The sequence below is a fragment of the Protobothrops mucrosquamatus genome, unplaced genomic scaffold (genome assembly GCF_001527695.2).
Source record: "Protobothrops mucrosquamatus isolate PMUCROS unplaced genomic scaffold, P.Mucros_1.0 scaffold2076, whole genome shotgun sequence".
Lineage (NCBI taxonomy): Eukaryota > Metazoa > Chordata > Lepidosauria > Squamata > Viperidae > Protobothrops > Protobothrops mucrosquamatus.
In genome coordinates, this window is record NW_015388180.1 from 135811 (window position 1) to 153346 (window position 17536).

Here is a 17536-nt window from a genome sequence, read left to right on the forward strand (position 1 = left end):
TTAAAGCCCATCTCCCAGAATCCTACAAAGTAGAGTAGAGTTGAGGCAGAAATATAAGTGCTAAATTTTGCAGTGTTATTACACTAAATTTCATTATCAAACATTTGCATTGTTAAATCTTCAAAAACAGAATGTTTTCTGATTCTTGGAATAATAACCTGTTAAAGTTACAAAACCATATTCTCTTAATTATCTTGAAAGTTTGAATTTGTTCAGGTTGTTTTCTAAATTGATTTGAATGTGTTTTCTGCAAAGTATTTTGTTGTTTGCCAAGAGTTTTAAAAATATTTTTTGTGAGCCAAATGGAATAGTAGCTAAAATAAAAACTCAAGCAGACTAACAGCTTGAGCTATAACCAGTTGCATAAATGTAAGTTATGATATCTCTCAATATGCATTTCTCTAGTCAGCACTTATTCTCTCAATTTAACAGAACAGAACAGAATAACGGAGTTGGAAGGGACCTTGGAGATCTTCTAGTCCAACCCCCTGCTTAGGCAGGAGACCCTAGTAAGAGTAGAGTAGAATAGAATAGAATAGAATAGAATTGGAAGGGACCTTGGACGTCTTCTAGTCCAGCCCCCTGCTCAAGCAGGAGAACCTATACCATTTCAGACAAGTGATTGTCTAATCTCTTCTTAAAAACCTCCAGTGATTTCTGAAGGCAATCTGTTCCACTGGTTAATTGTCTTCACTGTTAGGAAGTTTCTCCTTAATTCCACATTGCTTCTCTCTTTAGTCAGTTTCCAACCATTATTTCTTGTCCTGCCATCTGGTGCTTTGGAGAATAGTTTGATGCCCTCTTCTTTGTGGCAGCCCCTCACATACTGGAATACTGCTATCATGTCTCCCCTATTTCTTCTTTTCTTTAGATTAGCCAAGCCCAAGTCCTGCAGCCGTTGTTCATGTGTTTTGGTCTCCAGGCCTTTGATCATTTTAGTTGTCTTCTCTGAACTTTTTCCAGTCTCAACATCTTTTTTATAGTATGATGGCCAAAATTGGTTCCTGTATTCCAGGTATGGTCTTACTAGGGTTTAATAAAGTGGTACTAATACTTTGTGTGATCTTGATTCTATGCCTCTGTTTATACAACCCAGGATTGTATTAGCTCTTTTGGCTGCTGCTGCACACTGCTGGCTCATAGTCAAGTGATCATCCACTAGGATTCCAAGGTCCCTCTCTCAGTTACTGTTTTTGAGCCAGGTCTCACTAATCTGTACTTATACCTTTGATTTTTCCTGCCTAGATATAAATCTTTGCTTTTCTCCACATTAAATTCATTTTGTTGGATAGGGCCCATTGTTCAAATTTGTCAATATATTTTGGATCCTGAGCTTATCTTCTGGGATGTTGGCCATTCCTGCCAGTTTAGTGTCATCTGCAAATTTGATGACTTCCCCTTCTATTCCCTCACCTAAGTCATTTATGAAAATATTAGAGAGTACTGGGCCTAAGACGGAGCCTTGTGGTACCCCACTGCTTACTTCTCTCCATGTGGATGTAGTACCATTGAGGACTACTTGCTGAGTATAGTTTGTCAGCCAGCTACAAATCCATCTAGTGGTGATGTTGTCTATCCCACCTTTTTCTAGCTTACTAAGCAGTATGTTATGGTCTACTTTGTCAAATGTCTTACTAAAATCTAAGTATAATATGTCCATAGCGTTTCACTGGTCTACTAATTTAGTCATTTTATCAAAGAATGAAATAAGATTGGTTTGGCATGATCTGTTTTTAACAAACCCGTGCTGGCTACTAGTTATAACTTTGTTTGCTTGTAGTTTTTCGCAGATCTGTTTTTGATTATTTTTTCCAGAATCTTCCCAGGTATTGATGTTAGACTGATTGGTCTGTAGTTTCCTGTGTCTGTTTTTTTTCCTTTCTTGAAGATGGGAACCACATCAGCCCTTTTCCAATCCTCAGTGCTCCAGGATTTTTGAAAGATATGCTGTAATGGTTCTAAGATAACATCTGCCAGCTCCTTCAGAACTCTGGGATGTAATCTGTCCATCCCAATGATTTATATTCGTCAAGGTCGGATAAGTGTTCTCTTACCATTTACACTACTTTTAGTAGATCCAAAAGGAAAACACAATTATTTTCATCTCTTACTCCAAGTTGCTGTCCTCCATTCTTTTTTTGTTATTCAAAAAAACTTCTAAAGTTTGGTTAAGGATAGAAATAGGATATATTTCTGCAATCTAAATAGAAAAACTCATACAGACAGCTTATGTATTAATTGTATAGTTGAGTCACACATTCATGAGGATTTATTTCAGCTGTACAAATATTTTTGACAAAAGAGCTTTATTTTTTGTATCTCAGTTCTAAAGATTCTCTTCCCAGCTCTGACTTTCAGTAATAGAAGCAAAACACTCCCATAGATTACATAATATTTATAGATGGGAATGATTTATGTATGTATTTCAAGATTATAAATGAGTATGCTGAATCATAAACAGAATTCAAGTTGGGTAGTGTTGGTAGCATAAAATTATTCATTAACTATTCATTAACCCTTTTACAAATATTCACATAAAAGATAAAATAAGAAGTTTTTGCTTCTTGAACTAAAACTTTTGGAAGCCAAAGCATTTGTGCTGAATATTATTACAACTAACAGATTGCAATAAAGCTAAGAATTATGGCTAAATATAATTTCCAAAAATATTAAATCTTTTTATTACAGTTTTAGACCACATTAATTTATTCTTACCGTTTCTTAAAATAGATGTGAAATTGTAGTTCACTTTGAGTTTAAAGGAGATGCTAAATGAACACAAATTTGTATTATCCACTAGGATATTCCACAACTTTCTAGTAATAAATGTGTTTTCAGGTTGCCAGCATTTCACAATATTTTTTATGCTTGATATTAAGCCATATTATCAAGATTTTGGCAAGAGTAAATATAGGGGCCAGGTGATGGAATTACTTGCACACTGTATTATTTGTTTTTCCACCTGGACTAGTAATTTTTGAAGAGTAGATTTTAGAAAAGTTGTAGCATTAGCTAAGAACCTGAATACCTTTAGTTATTCTTTCTTACTATTTCTGATTTCTTTTTCCACGTTGCATAACACTGCCTACTCAAAAAGGAATAGCATGATGGGTGTATTTGTGTGTGTGTATTGATTCTTTGGTTGAATAGCATTCATTGGCTAAAAATGCTAATTTATAACATATATAATATCACCTATAGTTTGTTTAGCAAATAGTATACTGAATCTATTGTTTCATTGGCTGGGCTCCAAAAACACTAAGCCAACTTAAATAAACCATATTCTGATTTAGGAAAATATATGAACCTATTCAGCATTGCATGAACCCTACCTTGAATATCTGTTGTTATAAGCAATTCAACAGGATGGGCTTGTTTAGATATACATGTCTACTGCAATCAAGTAGTTTTGTTGGCATGCCAAATAGCACTGTACACACATAAGAAGAAACAGTAGTACATTATTTTGTTAATGTCTCACTGTTAAATTCATCTGGGCTTTGGAATTCCTATCTGCATTACTTCTCTACTTCCAAATAGCTTCACTGCTTCTCATTTGTTTTCCTTTTTTCTGTCATACTCTATTATGCCTAAACTCCACTACTACCCTCAAATCTTCTTTCTCTTTCCTTCATCTGTTTTCTCTTCCTCAGTTCTTGTTGTGTGTTAAAACTTTACTATAACACGAATGTCAGACAATTGCAGCTTCTGCCCATAGTTGTCACTCCATCTACTACCTGTCACCATCTTATTCTAGTTTTCACATTGAAAATTTAAGCTTATACTAATTGGGAATCATATCTGTACTTGCTTTTCTTCTACCCATCAGTCAGTTCATTTCCAAAAACATGTCAATTCTGACAGACCGTGAAATGTTATACTGTTCACAAAATCTCTATTTTGTGTGCTGAATTAATGTAGAACATTCCCTTTCAAAGCTCTGTAATATTTGGAGTTAAGTTAGTGCTCTTCCACTATTTGCAGCTCCATTGAGTCTAATTTTCAGAGGCCTTTGTGCTGATGTCCATTAGATCTGCACAATGTTGTTTGCCCATATAGTGACAAAAACTACTTATACACTCCAGTATCTACCTGGCTCATTAAGAAATATTAAAGGATATCCCTACATGTTAATACTATCTGCTTCAGTGAAAAAAGCCTTATGTTTATTCTGCTTGTTTCTGCAGGGAGACCAGCCATTGTAAACTAAAATTACTCTTATATGTCACAAATTGACTGATTCATCCACCTCATAATAATTCTGGCCATGTTAAGGAAGAGCACTACCAATGGAAGAGAATATTTGTAGTTCAGGGTTGAATTGTGCAGTCCTTGGTGCTCTCTGAGTTTGGTGGTATTCTTGCAGATATTTCATTATCAACTAGGTAACATCAGAGAGCACTAAGAACTCCACAGAAAAGTTCTAGTTTGCAAATCTACTCATTGCTAACCATGTATCAAGGGGAAAAAACATATATTTCCTTTGTTAGACTAGACAACAGAGCAGGTTCTCTAAGTTACTAAATCTTGCTTGTGTTTTTCATTTGCTCTATTATTGGCACATTTATATTTCAATAAACATCAGAAAATATTTTTCTCCCTTTTGATTCTTAATATTTTAGTTTTCATTACATGTTTGCTTGTTTATTTATTTCTTTGATTTCTTTGCTTCTCAGTTCCTGAAAGCTCCCTATAACTATAATCAAAGTAACATAATCCCAACTTGATTTACCACCCTCAAGGGCAGACTAATCCTTCCTTCATCCCCAAAAGCTTTACTGAGAGCTACTGCTTTTCAGAAACCCAGTAGAGAGGGATAGTCTAGGACTAGGACAGAAAACTGTTTTACATTGCGTTGTAAAAATCTTGTAATATCTTTGCTACATTAATTATGGCCCACTACAGTCTGAAAGGCATGGCCACATATTTTCAATTTTTCAATAACATTTTATTTCTTAGATTTCACCATTATATGAACACTTCATGCATTGTCTCCTCATTTATTTCAGGATATTGATTAGTTTATTATTTCATAGCACAATGGCTTTAATTCCTTCATGAAACAGAGGCTATGCAAGATTCATATTTAAAAAGAGAAACTGAAACAGAATACATATGTATAAAAATAGACATCTCTAGGTTCCATCATTTGCCAAGTTGATGAAAGTAGTATTATGCTGCAAGCCCCCCCCTCCCCTTTTGGGACGTGCATTACAATGCACATTGAAAAGGCCAGGGCTTCATCACAAACAGCATAATGTTGCTTTCATCAATCAGTCCCATTAGACTGACTCTACCCTGACTCACCACCCTTCTCCCAGGATTTTGCTGCATGTACATTTATACTGAAAATACTTGAAAACTGCTGTAACTGATTATTGTCATAATTCTACAGGACAAAATTTGATGGGAACTTTTAACTTGGTTCATTGGCATAAATTTGATTTGTATATAAGCATATGCTATAATTCATTTTGGTGGACCATGTATATGTGCTGTCTTATTAAACTGAACTCTAACTTAAGATACGTACAACCATCCATGCAATCAAAACCTCTGTCATATTTTTTTCCAATGAGCTATGGGAAGCTACCTAATAAAGAATCAGACCACTGGCCTCTTTTCTATGCTGGCCAACAGACAGTCTCTAAGGCTTCAGATGTTCTTTCTCACGTTGATCTGCAGATATCAAAATCTTTATTTTCTATTTTCCTTTTCTTGTATTGCACCAGATAGATGGATAATCTCAGAAAACATTGAAAATTAAATGCAGAAAGTTAAAAATAGAGATTCCTGTTCCCCCAAGATTTCTTGAGGAAATAACTTAAAATACTGTATGGCTGCAGTACAGTGCAGAAGAAGTACCTATCCTAGACAAGAATCCAAGATGTTAAATTTTTAAAACATCCTAAAGAAAACATTATTTTAAGATAGTATCTTGTTTTAATAATGCTTTTGAGTCACAGAAAGCTGCCAAACCTTCCAAAAACTGTTAAAATTAACGGCATGCAAACAGCTGTTCAGAAAAGGATTAAGCATATGCATTGACCCATCTCTAGATGGGGATTAACATTTCAAATGGTGTAAGAAGTGTATAAAATACCAGATTCAAAGAGTTCCAGTCAAATGATCTGGATGGCAGCACCTTGAAAAACATCTATCGGAAACCTGGAGAGATGCTAAATCAGAATTGACATTATGAAGCAAGACAGATAAAGGTTTAAACTAGGTAACTGTTCACATTTTATGCTGCAAACATTGGAAGCAAGAACCAGTACAAGAGGATTTAGCAACATTTCACTTCAACCTGCCCTTGTTTTGTGAAAAAGATAAGCATTGATTTGCAAAGTTTCATTCTTACGATGGCAGTTGTATTGAAAACCTTGAAGCAATATTTTGTTATCTTGCTGAAAGGCACCTATGCTGTTCGTTACTCACTTCCATATATAATTTATTATGAATAGATATGTTTGAAAACTGATTAAGTTATGAAGTTCCTATATTTAATAATCCTTTCAGAGTTTTTTTTAAAAATAGTGTTAGTTACTATAGAGAAAGAGTGACATTTTGCAAAACACCTGTACAAATTTAAATGTACATAGCTGAATAAATAAGAACTTTGGCATCTACTTTGAGTGCAATGTCAACTCCAAAGCTCAATCATGTCATTTAACTTTGCATTTTTCATGGAATGAAGGAATCTAGTTTGTCAATCTAAAACCCTTCTTCCTTCCTTCCTTCCTTCCTTCCTTCCTTCCTTCCTTCCTTCCTTCCTTCCTTCCTTCCTTCCTTCCTCTCCTTCCCTTCCCTTCCCTTCCCTTCCTTCTTTTTCTCCCTCCCTCCCTCCATCCAGGGCATAGAAACCTAATATCCTCTCATCAGATCATTGATTATTTATTGCTCATCTACTCATTCAACATGTTTTAATGCATAAATTCCAGTACTGTTTTACATAGCCCAGCTATACTTTATCCAATTAATAAATGTGGTGCCTTGCCCGGACTCTTTTTAAGAGAATAGTAAATTAACCTCATCATCTGCTACCAGAACTGGTTGATTGATTGATTGATTGATTGAGCTTGCCTTCAGTTTTTTGGATGAGCTCATCTGCTGAATAATCCATCCAAAAGGCTTAAAGGTTTCTTCTCCAATTCCCAGTCAGCTGCCTTTAGCTCTAACAGAGTACTGATGGGAAAGACTGTGCCTAGTCATCACAGATAGGACTGATGGTTACAGAAGAACTGATAAGTTAAAATATCTTCATAGGCTGTTAACATCCAAAGGTATTTTTTCAAAGCATGTCAATTTGATAAATTCATGTTTTTATGATTTCTAGAGATCCCATTGGTTTTGTACTTATTTGCGCTCATTTCCATGACATGGCTATGGGGAGGACTGCACATGGCTTACAGGCATCTGTGGATGCTGGTCTTCTTTGTCATTTTCAACAGCCTACAAGTAAGTACTTAATATATTATTTACTTTTTTTAACAAAATCAAAGTACTGTATGTTTAATTAGTGAATCCTGAAAAAAGAGCAAGTGTGTGAGAAGAAAAAGTTATACATCTATAAATAAAAAAATAACAATAAGGCTGGTACGTATTGTCACTCAATTTGAAACACATACATGTACATACTCCTTAATGTAATATATAGTTCTGATGAAATGACTAAACACTTCAATAGCATTGGAATAAAAAACATAAATGTTTATATACCTATATTCATTCTTGGAAATAGGATTCAGTTGAACTTAAATTTAACTGGGAAGTAGCAAAGTATTTTTCTATAAAGTAATTGAAAATGAAGATACTGTATGAAGCAGTATAAAATAATCTGCATGTGAAATATAATTTAAAAAACTTCATTGAAATATTAAAAAATTAGGTAGAACTTGCATGTTAAAAATTTAACTTGAAAAAAATTATGAGTTTGTGCATGCAGAAAAAAATTCCAAAATACTTCTTGTAATGTTTGGATCTCTGTCTTGAACTCAACTCAAGAACGAAGAAGAAGGAATAGCAAAAAAGTAGCTTCTTTTTTTAGCAACTGTGAGTGGGAAAATGTTAGAACTGTAATCATATTTAACCAACTAATTGGATAGATTATAGATTGGAGACATTTTAATTAAACAAAAAGAGTTTTCTAATTAACAACCAACTCATTTTTAAGTCTTAATTATTTTGAATATAAGTATTTATAAAATTGACACATGGCAAATATAATCTTAGAATAAGAATTTTCCCATTGCTGTCATGTTTCCTAATAAATTACTTAGTGCTATATTTAAAGGCATCATTTAATAACAATAAATTATGTAGATTTTTCCCATCATCAAATTTATATAAATTGAAGAGCAAGTTATACTTAATTGGATTGAATAATTGAAACCGCCATATCAAATGTACTACATTTCACTCTTAAACTAGGTGCCTTCTACCTGTTGGACTTTAACTACTATTATACAACTCACCTGTATAAGCACTATGAGATATGTTGTTCAACATAACTTGAGGCCACCAAAATTAGGCAGGCTGAACAAATTAGCAAAAATCAGCCTTGGTGCTGTCCTATGTGCATTTGTTCAAATTTGTCCAAATGATTTTGATGGTGCTTATTCTAAGTAAAATGGAATCATATGCTTTTAGGAGAATTAAATCCCACCTAAAGTGAATTAAATTTATTTTAAAATAGAGATGTATAAAATTAGACTATAGGTCTAAGGATTACAGCCTAAAATCTCTGTTACTACTGAATTAGTATGGCTGGAATTGATGTGTTAACAAGACTCTTGACTTGTTCATCTGCATTAACATTAGGTCTTGGCTATAGTGATATCATATAGCAATTTGTGGAATCATATTATAGAACAATAAGTTTCTTTCTTAATGTGGGCATGAGTAAATATTATTTATTTTAAACTGCATTTGTTCCACACAAGCATGTTGAGACCATACCCTGCTATCATTCAGTTCATTATGTTCTTGGCTGCATTTGTTCACTCCAATTTATTTTATTTGTTACATTTATCTGCCACCTATTTTGCTATGGGGCTACTTTAGGCAGCTTACAACAATAAAAAGAGAAATGAAAATAAGTGTAAGCGTAACAATAGTAAAATATGGAACAATAGAGTAAACAATGAAAAAGAACACAATGATAAAGCGGGCATCCCATTTGTGTACATATGCACAGCGGGTTTTTTGTCTCTGCTGTAATGGCAGAACTACAACTATTTAGCAAATTACATTTAAAGGGACTTCAGATGATTTGCAGGAACAGTTCCCAAAGCTTTGGAATATAATAGAAGCCTTTGAGATGTACACTTTTAATGCAACTCAAATATAATTACATTAAATAATTTATTTAATAACACAGATTAAACTTCGGTAGTCTGTTGCTGCAAATCAAGAGTAGAATTATTTTTGTATTCACTTTTGATTAGAAGAATGGGAAGTTAAATGACAAATGTAAGAACACCAAAGAGGGGAAAATATTAAATTCATATATAAATCAGTTGGGATTGAAATGCTGAAATAGATCAGCAACAGATTTTGGCTGACAGTGAAGAACTTAACGAGATAATCAACACAGTATGCAACTGTAGTGGCAAACAAATGTATCTAGAATTATCCAGTAGAGAATCAACAATCAAACTACTGAGTACATAAATAGCCCTTCATATTTTTTCTTTACCAGTTCTGACTTGATCGAAGTATCTTTCCTTTAGAATGTTTTTTCAAAGGAAGAAAACTTTTGGAGAAATATTTATTTATTTACAATTATATCCTGTCTTTCATTCAGGAGCTCAAAGCAGTATACAGTGCATAGGCTTCTGTTCTATTTTTCTCATAACAATGGCCCTGCAAGAAGAGTTAAGCTGAGTGGGAATGACTGACCTGAAATCATTAGTGAGCTTCTAGAATCTGGTTTTCTTTCTTTCTTTCTTTCTTTCTTTCTTTCTTTCTTTCTTTCTTTCTTTCTTTCTTTCTTTCTTTCTTTCTTTCTTTCTTTCTTTCACTGCCCATCTCATTTTGAAGTAACTCTGGGTGGCTTATAGCAGAAAAACCTTAAAATAATCAGAGATAAATATTCCTAACACAATGAAATGAAAGTACAATGAAAGTAAAATCATAGTTACAAGGTGGGGAAGAAGGGAGCAGGGGAGGGGAGATGGAATTGGCTCTTAATTAATCAACCACCTCCAGTGTGATGCTCTCCTATTGGACCTGCAAGCCATCAGGTCTTAAAGCTCTTGTGGAAGGTCAGAAGGGTGGGAACTGATCTCACCTCAGGAAATAAGATATTCCAAAAGGCAGGAGCCAAATTCTTAGTTCAATATTTTAACTAGTCAATAGTTGGAATGGAATTGCACTTAATCTTGTGGTGGCCAAGATTTATGTTTGGATGTCCTGTACATGGATGTGATTGTGCAGTGGTCTCCAGCTTCTCTAGCAACTCATGCTTCAAACTACAATATCAAAGAAAAACAACAGAAGGGAAATCCTTCCCTGGCTTTTTTTTTTGGTAGCCACAGTGTGGTTATTACTTAAGGAGACATTTTTCCCTTGTGAAATTATTGGAAAACTTTTCCTTTTCTTGGAAATATTTGGAGATGCAGTCAGCTCAATTTCCCTGCTGACAAATTTGCTGGCAAAATTTGAAAGGACAAACTATATGCAGCTGGACTGATACTATTGTAATACCATTATAAGTACATGGCTGAACCATGTTAAAATAATTTCCAGAACATCAAGTGCCTTTACTCCCCAGCTCCTTAATTTGCAGATGATTTTTTCAAATCTGTTGACCTGAAAATGTTAAAAACAAAGAACAAGAAATCACAATCCACCTGAGCTGTCATAAATCCTGCAATAGCAAAATCTCATTTTTTTTTCTTCTTTATACAAATGACAGATAAAATTGTGTGTGTATCCCACTCCTATCCAGCCACATTCTATTTTATCTTCATTTTCTGGTCATGTGCTTAAATAAATAAGGTCTTAATAATTTCTGTGAAGAAGAGCTGAAAAGGCACCCTTCAAAAACCTGAAGCACAACAGCATGATGAGCCAAAATTTTCTGCATATGATTTGGCATGGTCTCAAACATTCCACAGCAGAACCAAAAGTAAATTACACTAGGTCTCAAACACAATTAATTCATTGAAATTTAGAACTGTTTTTAAACTGATACAGAATTCTTGCATGGATATTCTTATGGAATATTAGAAATAATTATTTGTGTTGCATCTCACAAAGAATCCTGCAAAACTGAAGATGCAGCTGGGTTCACAAGCTGATATGTTGGACTTTGATTGGACAGTATGAGAAGAGAATGCAAGGAGAAGGATTTTTGCTCTGTGCTATCCATTTTCTGTTTTACCTTAGTTTCTGTTCAAAAGATTGTGTTTCATTTAAAATGGAAAAAGAAGCTACTGACTTCCACTGACCGCATCAGAGGAGAAGAGGAAGGAGAAAAATGGTGAAGATACAGATTTTCTCATGAAACTAAACTATGATTTAGCAATCTGTAGCTGAGGATTTAGCATTAAGGCAAGGAGTTATCCTTGGTTTTCCATGACATCCAAATGCAGCAAATGTATTATAAGCAAAGTGAACAATCTAGGTAATTAACCATAAATAACATAAATTTACTGAACAGCCTTTTTGTGTTTGAACACTGATGCATTTTTCATCTCACTAATTAGCAGCAAGTAGAGTGAACTTCGGGGATATGATCAGCATAGGAAAATGTCTCTACTATACTGCAAATCATACTCTGCAAAAGAAATATGACAGAAATATCCAGTCTCTAGGGCATTTTTCACAGATTTAATTTCAGTCTTTACTCTTTTTATTACAAAGAGCCAAAGAAATAAATTTACAGGATGCAATAGAAACAAATTATAATAATGTTCAAAAGTTTTGAGGGAACCATGTAATTTTCCAGTCGATAATCTGTCCTGGTAATTTCTGTTTCTTTATTTTTTTTTATTTTTTTAAAAAAAGTAGATTTTTTTTTCAAAATTATTGTTTATTCTGCATTTTTGCTTTTTTTCCTTTTTTCCTCTACTTTCCATATAAGAAGCTAAATAATAGCTTCCTTAATTCTTGATGTTGCTAAGATCTATTTATTTTAGATCCATAAAATGGTCTGCTATTGTCAGCCTTCCCAGGTAAATCAGACAGGAAACATAACTAGATAAGCTAATTCTGCTTTATTCTAAGGCTTCCTTAACAGAATCTTGCAAGATTGAAGGTACAAATCACTTTTAGCCATCTGAGTAATGGGGAGGGCTTTCTAAGTTTCTTCCTCTGACCATTAATCAACTAGGGACTCCCCTCCCCACTCTGATCATTTCCAAGGCTTCCCTTATCTCTCAAAGTCATTCTTATATACCATTATAGATAAATTGGCAGTGAACAAGCAAAAAAACCTAATTATTAAAATAATTAAAAAAGGATTAAAAATAAAAGAAACTGATGCTCATTATTATATTTAAATACACTGTGATCTAATCCCAGTTGGAATATTTTATCATAAAGAAAAAGCAATACAGTCCCTTCTGCAGGTCACTGGCTTAGCTCTCCTTATGAGCACTTTTTCCATTCCTGTACAGTTGCCCAGTTATAAGAGGAAGTCTGTAATGACCTGACAAAAATATGTGCTTGGTTTAGGCAGTGTTTTCCAGCCATGGGAATTTGTATAAATATCTATTTCTATTTCTAGAATTTCCCAGTCTGCATGGCTGTTATCAGTAATAGATTGTTCCCCATACCTTGAAGTGGCTAAGATTAGAGAGCCCCTATGTGCAATCCTGTGTGTGCTGGAGCACCTTTTCGCCTTGGATCCCAAAACAGTGCACAGACTTAAAGTTTCTTCTATCTTTATTTACATTTGATGAGATTCAACAAATAGGAGTTTCATTTTATTTAAATCACAGTGTCATACACATTGTTAAATAAACTACAGAGGGACTCTACATGCTACAGTAAACTTATTTAGTGGTGAGTGTGATGTTATCTCAGGGTTATAAAAGTGGAATATGTTACCTTATTAATATTAGTGTGACAGTTTTCCAAAATCATCCTAATTAAAAGATGAATCTTATTTTTCAGTTTAGCATTGACCAACTCTCATCTAATCACATTATTACTGTTTTTTCCTCTTATCTCATTTTTCACCATTTTAACCAATTGAACCACTTTCTGTGTTTGAAAATTTTCATCAATGTCTAGAGTATCTTCATTGACCATAAAATGATCCAAGAGAGACAAAATATTAATTCACAAAATTAATTCTCCTATACTGCAGTTTTTGTTTTAAGTTGAATTTTCTTCTGGAAGGAAATTGAAAAAAGGTTCACTTTTTGTATCTAGACATGTACAAAAATATAAAGATTGTCTAGCTAGATCAAATCAAGACTTTTTAATCCTGTTTATAGCTATAAAGATTGGCAGATGCTACTTGGATTACCCAATCAAGTCATGAAGTTGGTAACAATTTAAGAATATGTTGTGTATAGAGTTTGATGTTGGAGAAGCAAATTTCAGTCTTCTACTCAGCCAAAAAATTCATTGGGTAACATATGCACATTATTTTTCAGCCCAACAAATCTAATAGAGTAAATATAAAATTAAGATGGACTGGACATCTTGTGCTTACAGTAATTCGGTTTTTGTAAAATATACCTAGTGTGGATGCACTTCCTTTTTATCAGAGCACATGAGTGCTATGAAAGTATGAAATATGTCCTTGCATTTGCCTACCTCACTCAAGCCTATTGTTACTGAGCCTTTTTAAAAATAGGTTTCCCACCGCTATCTAGATATTATCGCTAATAAGTATAAGTCCCAAAGGGACCTACTTATAATAGCATTGTCAGGAAACTGTTTCCTTTATACATCATCTGAGGTTGAAAATAATTTAATTTTTTTTTGAAAGTGTTGTGCAACCAAAGAGGTTAGAACTTAGCACAATAGAGAGACATTATGTTTTCATTATTTTGAGTAAAAAAGTCAAGTGTTGCTTGTTTGCTTTGACAAAGGTCAGCTGGATTAAATTTTTAAAAAGCTCTAAACTAAATTGTGCCACAAGTTCACCAGCGATTTAAATCTCAGAAATATTGTTTTTTGTTGCCACAGTGACATGGGAAGTTTTAGTTAGTGATAGTCCAAGTGATAAGCTTAAAAGGAACCTTTCCCCCCTTTTTTTATCCTTGTGATGCCTTTTTTTTTCTTTTATCAATAATAACATAGTACAGACTAGAAAACTTTAAAAAATGTATAGACACCCTACATAGATATAGGAATTTCGTAAAGGTCTTTTTTCCCTATATTACACTATGTATATAGCAAGTTGTCTAGGAATAGTAATTTTTGTGACACAGTCCTAAAAGAGTTTGAGATCTGACCTTTGTCTATAAGTTCCTGTCAAGAATCAATCAATCAGAATAAAGTTGGAAGGGACCTTGGAGGTCTTCTAGACCAACCCCCTGCTCAAGCAGGAGAGCCTATACCATCTCAGACAAGTGACTGTCCAGTCTCTTCTTAAAAACCTCTAGTGATGAAGCATCTACAATATCTGAAGGCAAGCTGTTCCACTGGCTAATTATCCTTACTGTTAGGAACTTGCTCCTTAATTCCAGGTTGCTTCTCTTCCATCCATTGTTTCTTGTCTTGCCTTGGCAGCCTCTCAAATACTGGAATACTGCTATCATGTCCTCCCCTAGTCCTCCTTTTCTCTAGACTGGCCATACCCAAATTCTGCAACTGTTCTTCATATGTTTTAGTCTCCAGGCCTTTAATCATCTTAGTTGTTCTTCTTTGCACTTTTTCCAAAGTCTCAACATCTTTTTTGTCATGTGGTGACCAAAACTGGATGCAGTATTCCAGGTGTGGCCTTACTAAGGCTTTAAGCTTCTGATAAATAGATTTATCATAGAAAAGCTAATGAAACAATTATGAAAGAATTCCAGTAGCTGCTATATCTAGAATAGAATAGAATAGAATAGAATAGAATAGAATAGAATAGAATAGAATAGAATAGAATAGAATAGAATTTTTATTGGTCATGTATGATCGGACACACAAGGAATTTGTTTCCAGTGCATATGCTCATGGTATACATATAAACAGCAAGTAATAGGTCATAGGTCATAGTTACAATCATTAATCATAAGTTACAAACAACAATTGATAAATCATAAGAAACCAATAGAAGAACATAATAGGAAAGAAAGAATCCTACATACAATGAAATAAATATGTATGCCTCTTTCATTCATTCTCATGGGCTTGAAACTATTTTCTTTTGAGTGACAGCACAATTTCAACCTAGTTTTTATTTAAGTAAGGGATTAACCTGGTTTCAGGCTATTTTCTTCCGACTTTGTAAGAACTTCCAAACATACATGGATGTTGTTTCTACAGTAGTGAGTCCCAATGTAGCCATAAAAATCACTCTTTATAATCTGAAGGTATTAACATTTATATCCCACATTGCATTCTCCCTACAACAATAATCATATCAGGTAGATTGAGTGGAGAGAAATACTTATATTCATTTCATGCAATGAATTGCCTGAAGCAGCAGGTAAGTGAACTTGTGTTAGTCCAGACTTTGCAAAGATTGATACAGAATTAGATAGCTGTTTTGCCATTCTCAAATTTTCCAAGGATTTATTTCCCATTTTCTGAATCATTGAGAAATAGATACCGGAAAATAATACCGGAAAAGTTAGTTCCAGCTTTGTTTGAGCACAGAGCTATATTAAGAAGTGAGAAAAACCAGCTTATACTCACATCATTAAAGCTGTGGACTTTACCTTTACTTAGTTGCTCTTACAGATTAATCTGCAGGGTGCAAAATTGAAAGAACATTTTTGATAACTTTTGTTAAAGGACAGGAGAAAACTGCAGTTTAGAGTTGGAGAGAGTCAGGGAGTTACCAGTAAATGCGACAAACACATCTCTTTTTGTTCTGCTCAAACTTTTTTTTGCCATGTGTTGAGTTCTTCAATCACTTCTGCCTTTTCATGAACTGAAAATCCATCATCCAGGATGGTTAGATAGCACCTAATTCTTTGAGGTCTTGTAAAATTGTATTTGTGTCATCAGTGGTGGTATCTATCTGCCTTGTCATCTGTTGGCCCTTTTAAAAAGTTCTCAGTTATTTCAACCATTGGGGCTTTCTTCAATTTACTATTGCCTTTGCATCGTGTCCCAATAATCTTTAGCTTCCATCATTTGTGCTTCCATTGACTAGTCTTGTTTATTTATTTTAGTTAATTTATATAAATGCCCATTTCATATCTGCTTCATTTTCCACCACCTGAAGCTTCCAAAACTCACAAGGGGAGCACTTTTTAAGAAGAGACTAGACAGGCACTTGTCTGAAATGGTATAGGTTCTCCTGCTTGAGCAGAGGACTGGACTAGAAGACCTCCAAGGTCCATTCCAACTCTATTCTATTCTATTCTATTCTATTCTATTCTATTCTATTCTATTCTATTCTATTCTATTCTATTCTATTCCACGCCACGCCACGCCATGCCACGCCACCAATTAAAGCACATTACAATAATGCATACAGGAGCTGACCAGGTCATGAGTGAGTGAGTATAGAGTCTCCTAATTCAGGAATGGGTGCAACTGGTGCACAATTCAAAATTGTTGAAAGACCTCCTACCCACAACTGCCACCTATTCTCTGAGCAGGAGTCCTGAGTCCGGAAGAGCCCCCATATTGTGTACTGGGTCTTCTGGGGAAATGAAACCCCATCAGAACCAGTGACCCTATTGCAGGCCAACCTGGCATTCAGAAGCAACGCCCAAAACCCTGGGCCTCCAAGCGTCCATTGACCAGGTATTGGGGTAGATTTCAGTAGGCTAGAGCACAAAATTGAAACAAGCATCAAGAACGCATTCATAATGAGTGACCTGTATCCTGTCTCCAATCATATTTCCCCATAAAGATCAACAGCAGAATATTTTGACCCACCCCAAGATCTACTCTCCCACCACCCCCTTCATAACCTCCAGCTCTCAAAATAGGGGATTCACATATCATCATACTCTAACCAACATACCAAGGGAGGGATGAGTAAAACCTTAGGCCTTTAGCCTTTGATCTCAGCACCTCAAGGTATCCAACAAACTAATTTCCACTTCCTGCAGTAGCCAACAATCCACACAACCCGCCCCACCAAGTCTCTTACTTCATCTAGTACTGACTGATATGTTCTTGTTCTATATGCCCCAAAGTATTCCGAACAATTTTGTCTGCCATCACTTTTCAAAGCTCTTTAGTTAGAAATGGTCAGTGCCATTATTTAATTTAAATAGCTGCAATTACTACATTAATTCAGTTGGGAAGCTAAATATAGGCTTATTCTTTTTTCCCAGGGAAGGTCTAAATCTAGACCTTTCCTGTTATCCCAGGAAAACAGGTTCTTGCTTTGTTTCTTGTATACCTTAATAAACAATATGAATACTCTTATTGTTGTAATGCACTCAGCTGCATGTAGAATTTC

The 17536-nt window shown here is 34.6% G+C and overlaps 1 protein-coding gene across 1 annotated transcript in view; it reads left to right on the plus strand.

Moving 5' to 3' along the window:
• The window catches only part of LOC107294753 (adhesion G-protein coupled receptor V1-like), a gene marked incomplete at its 5' end in the record, with an annotated part of 172964 nt that overhangs the window by 134907 nt on the left and 20521 nt on the right, over positions 1-17536 (plus strand). The window contains 1 exon segment of the mRNA XM_015824010.1: positions 7337-7458. Within this exon segment, the coding sequence (XP_015679496.1) occupies positions 7337-7458 (122 nt within the window).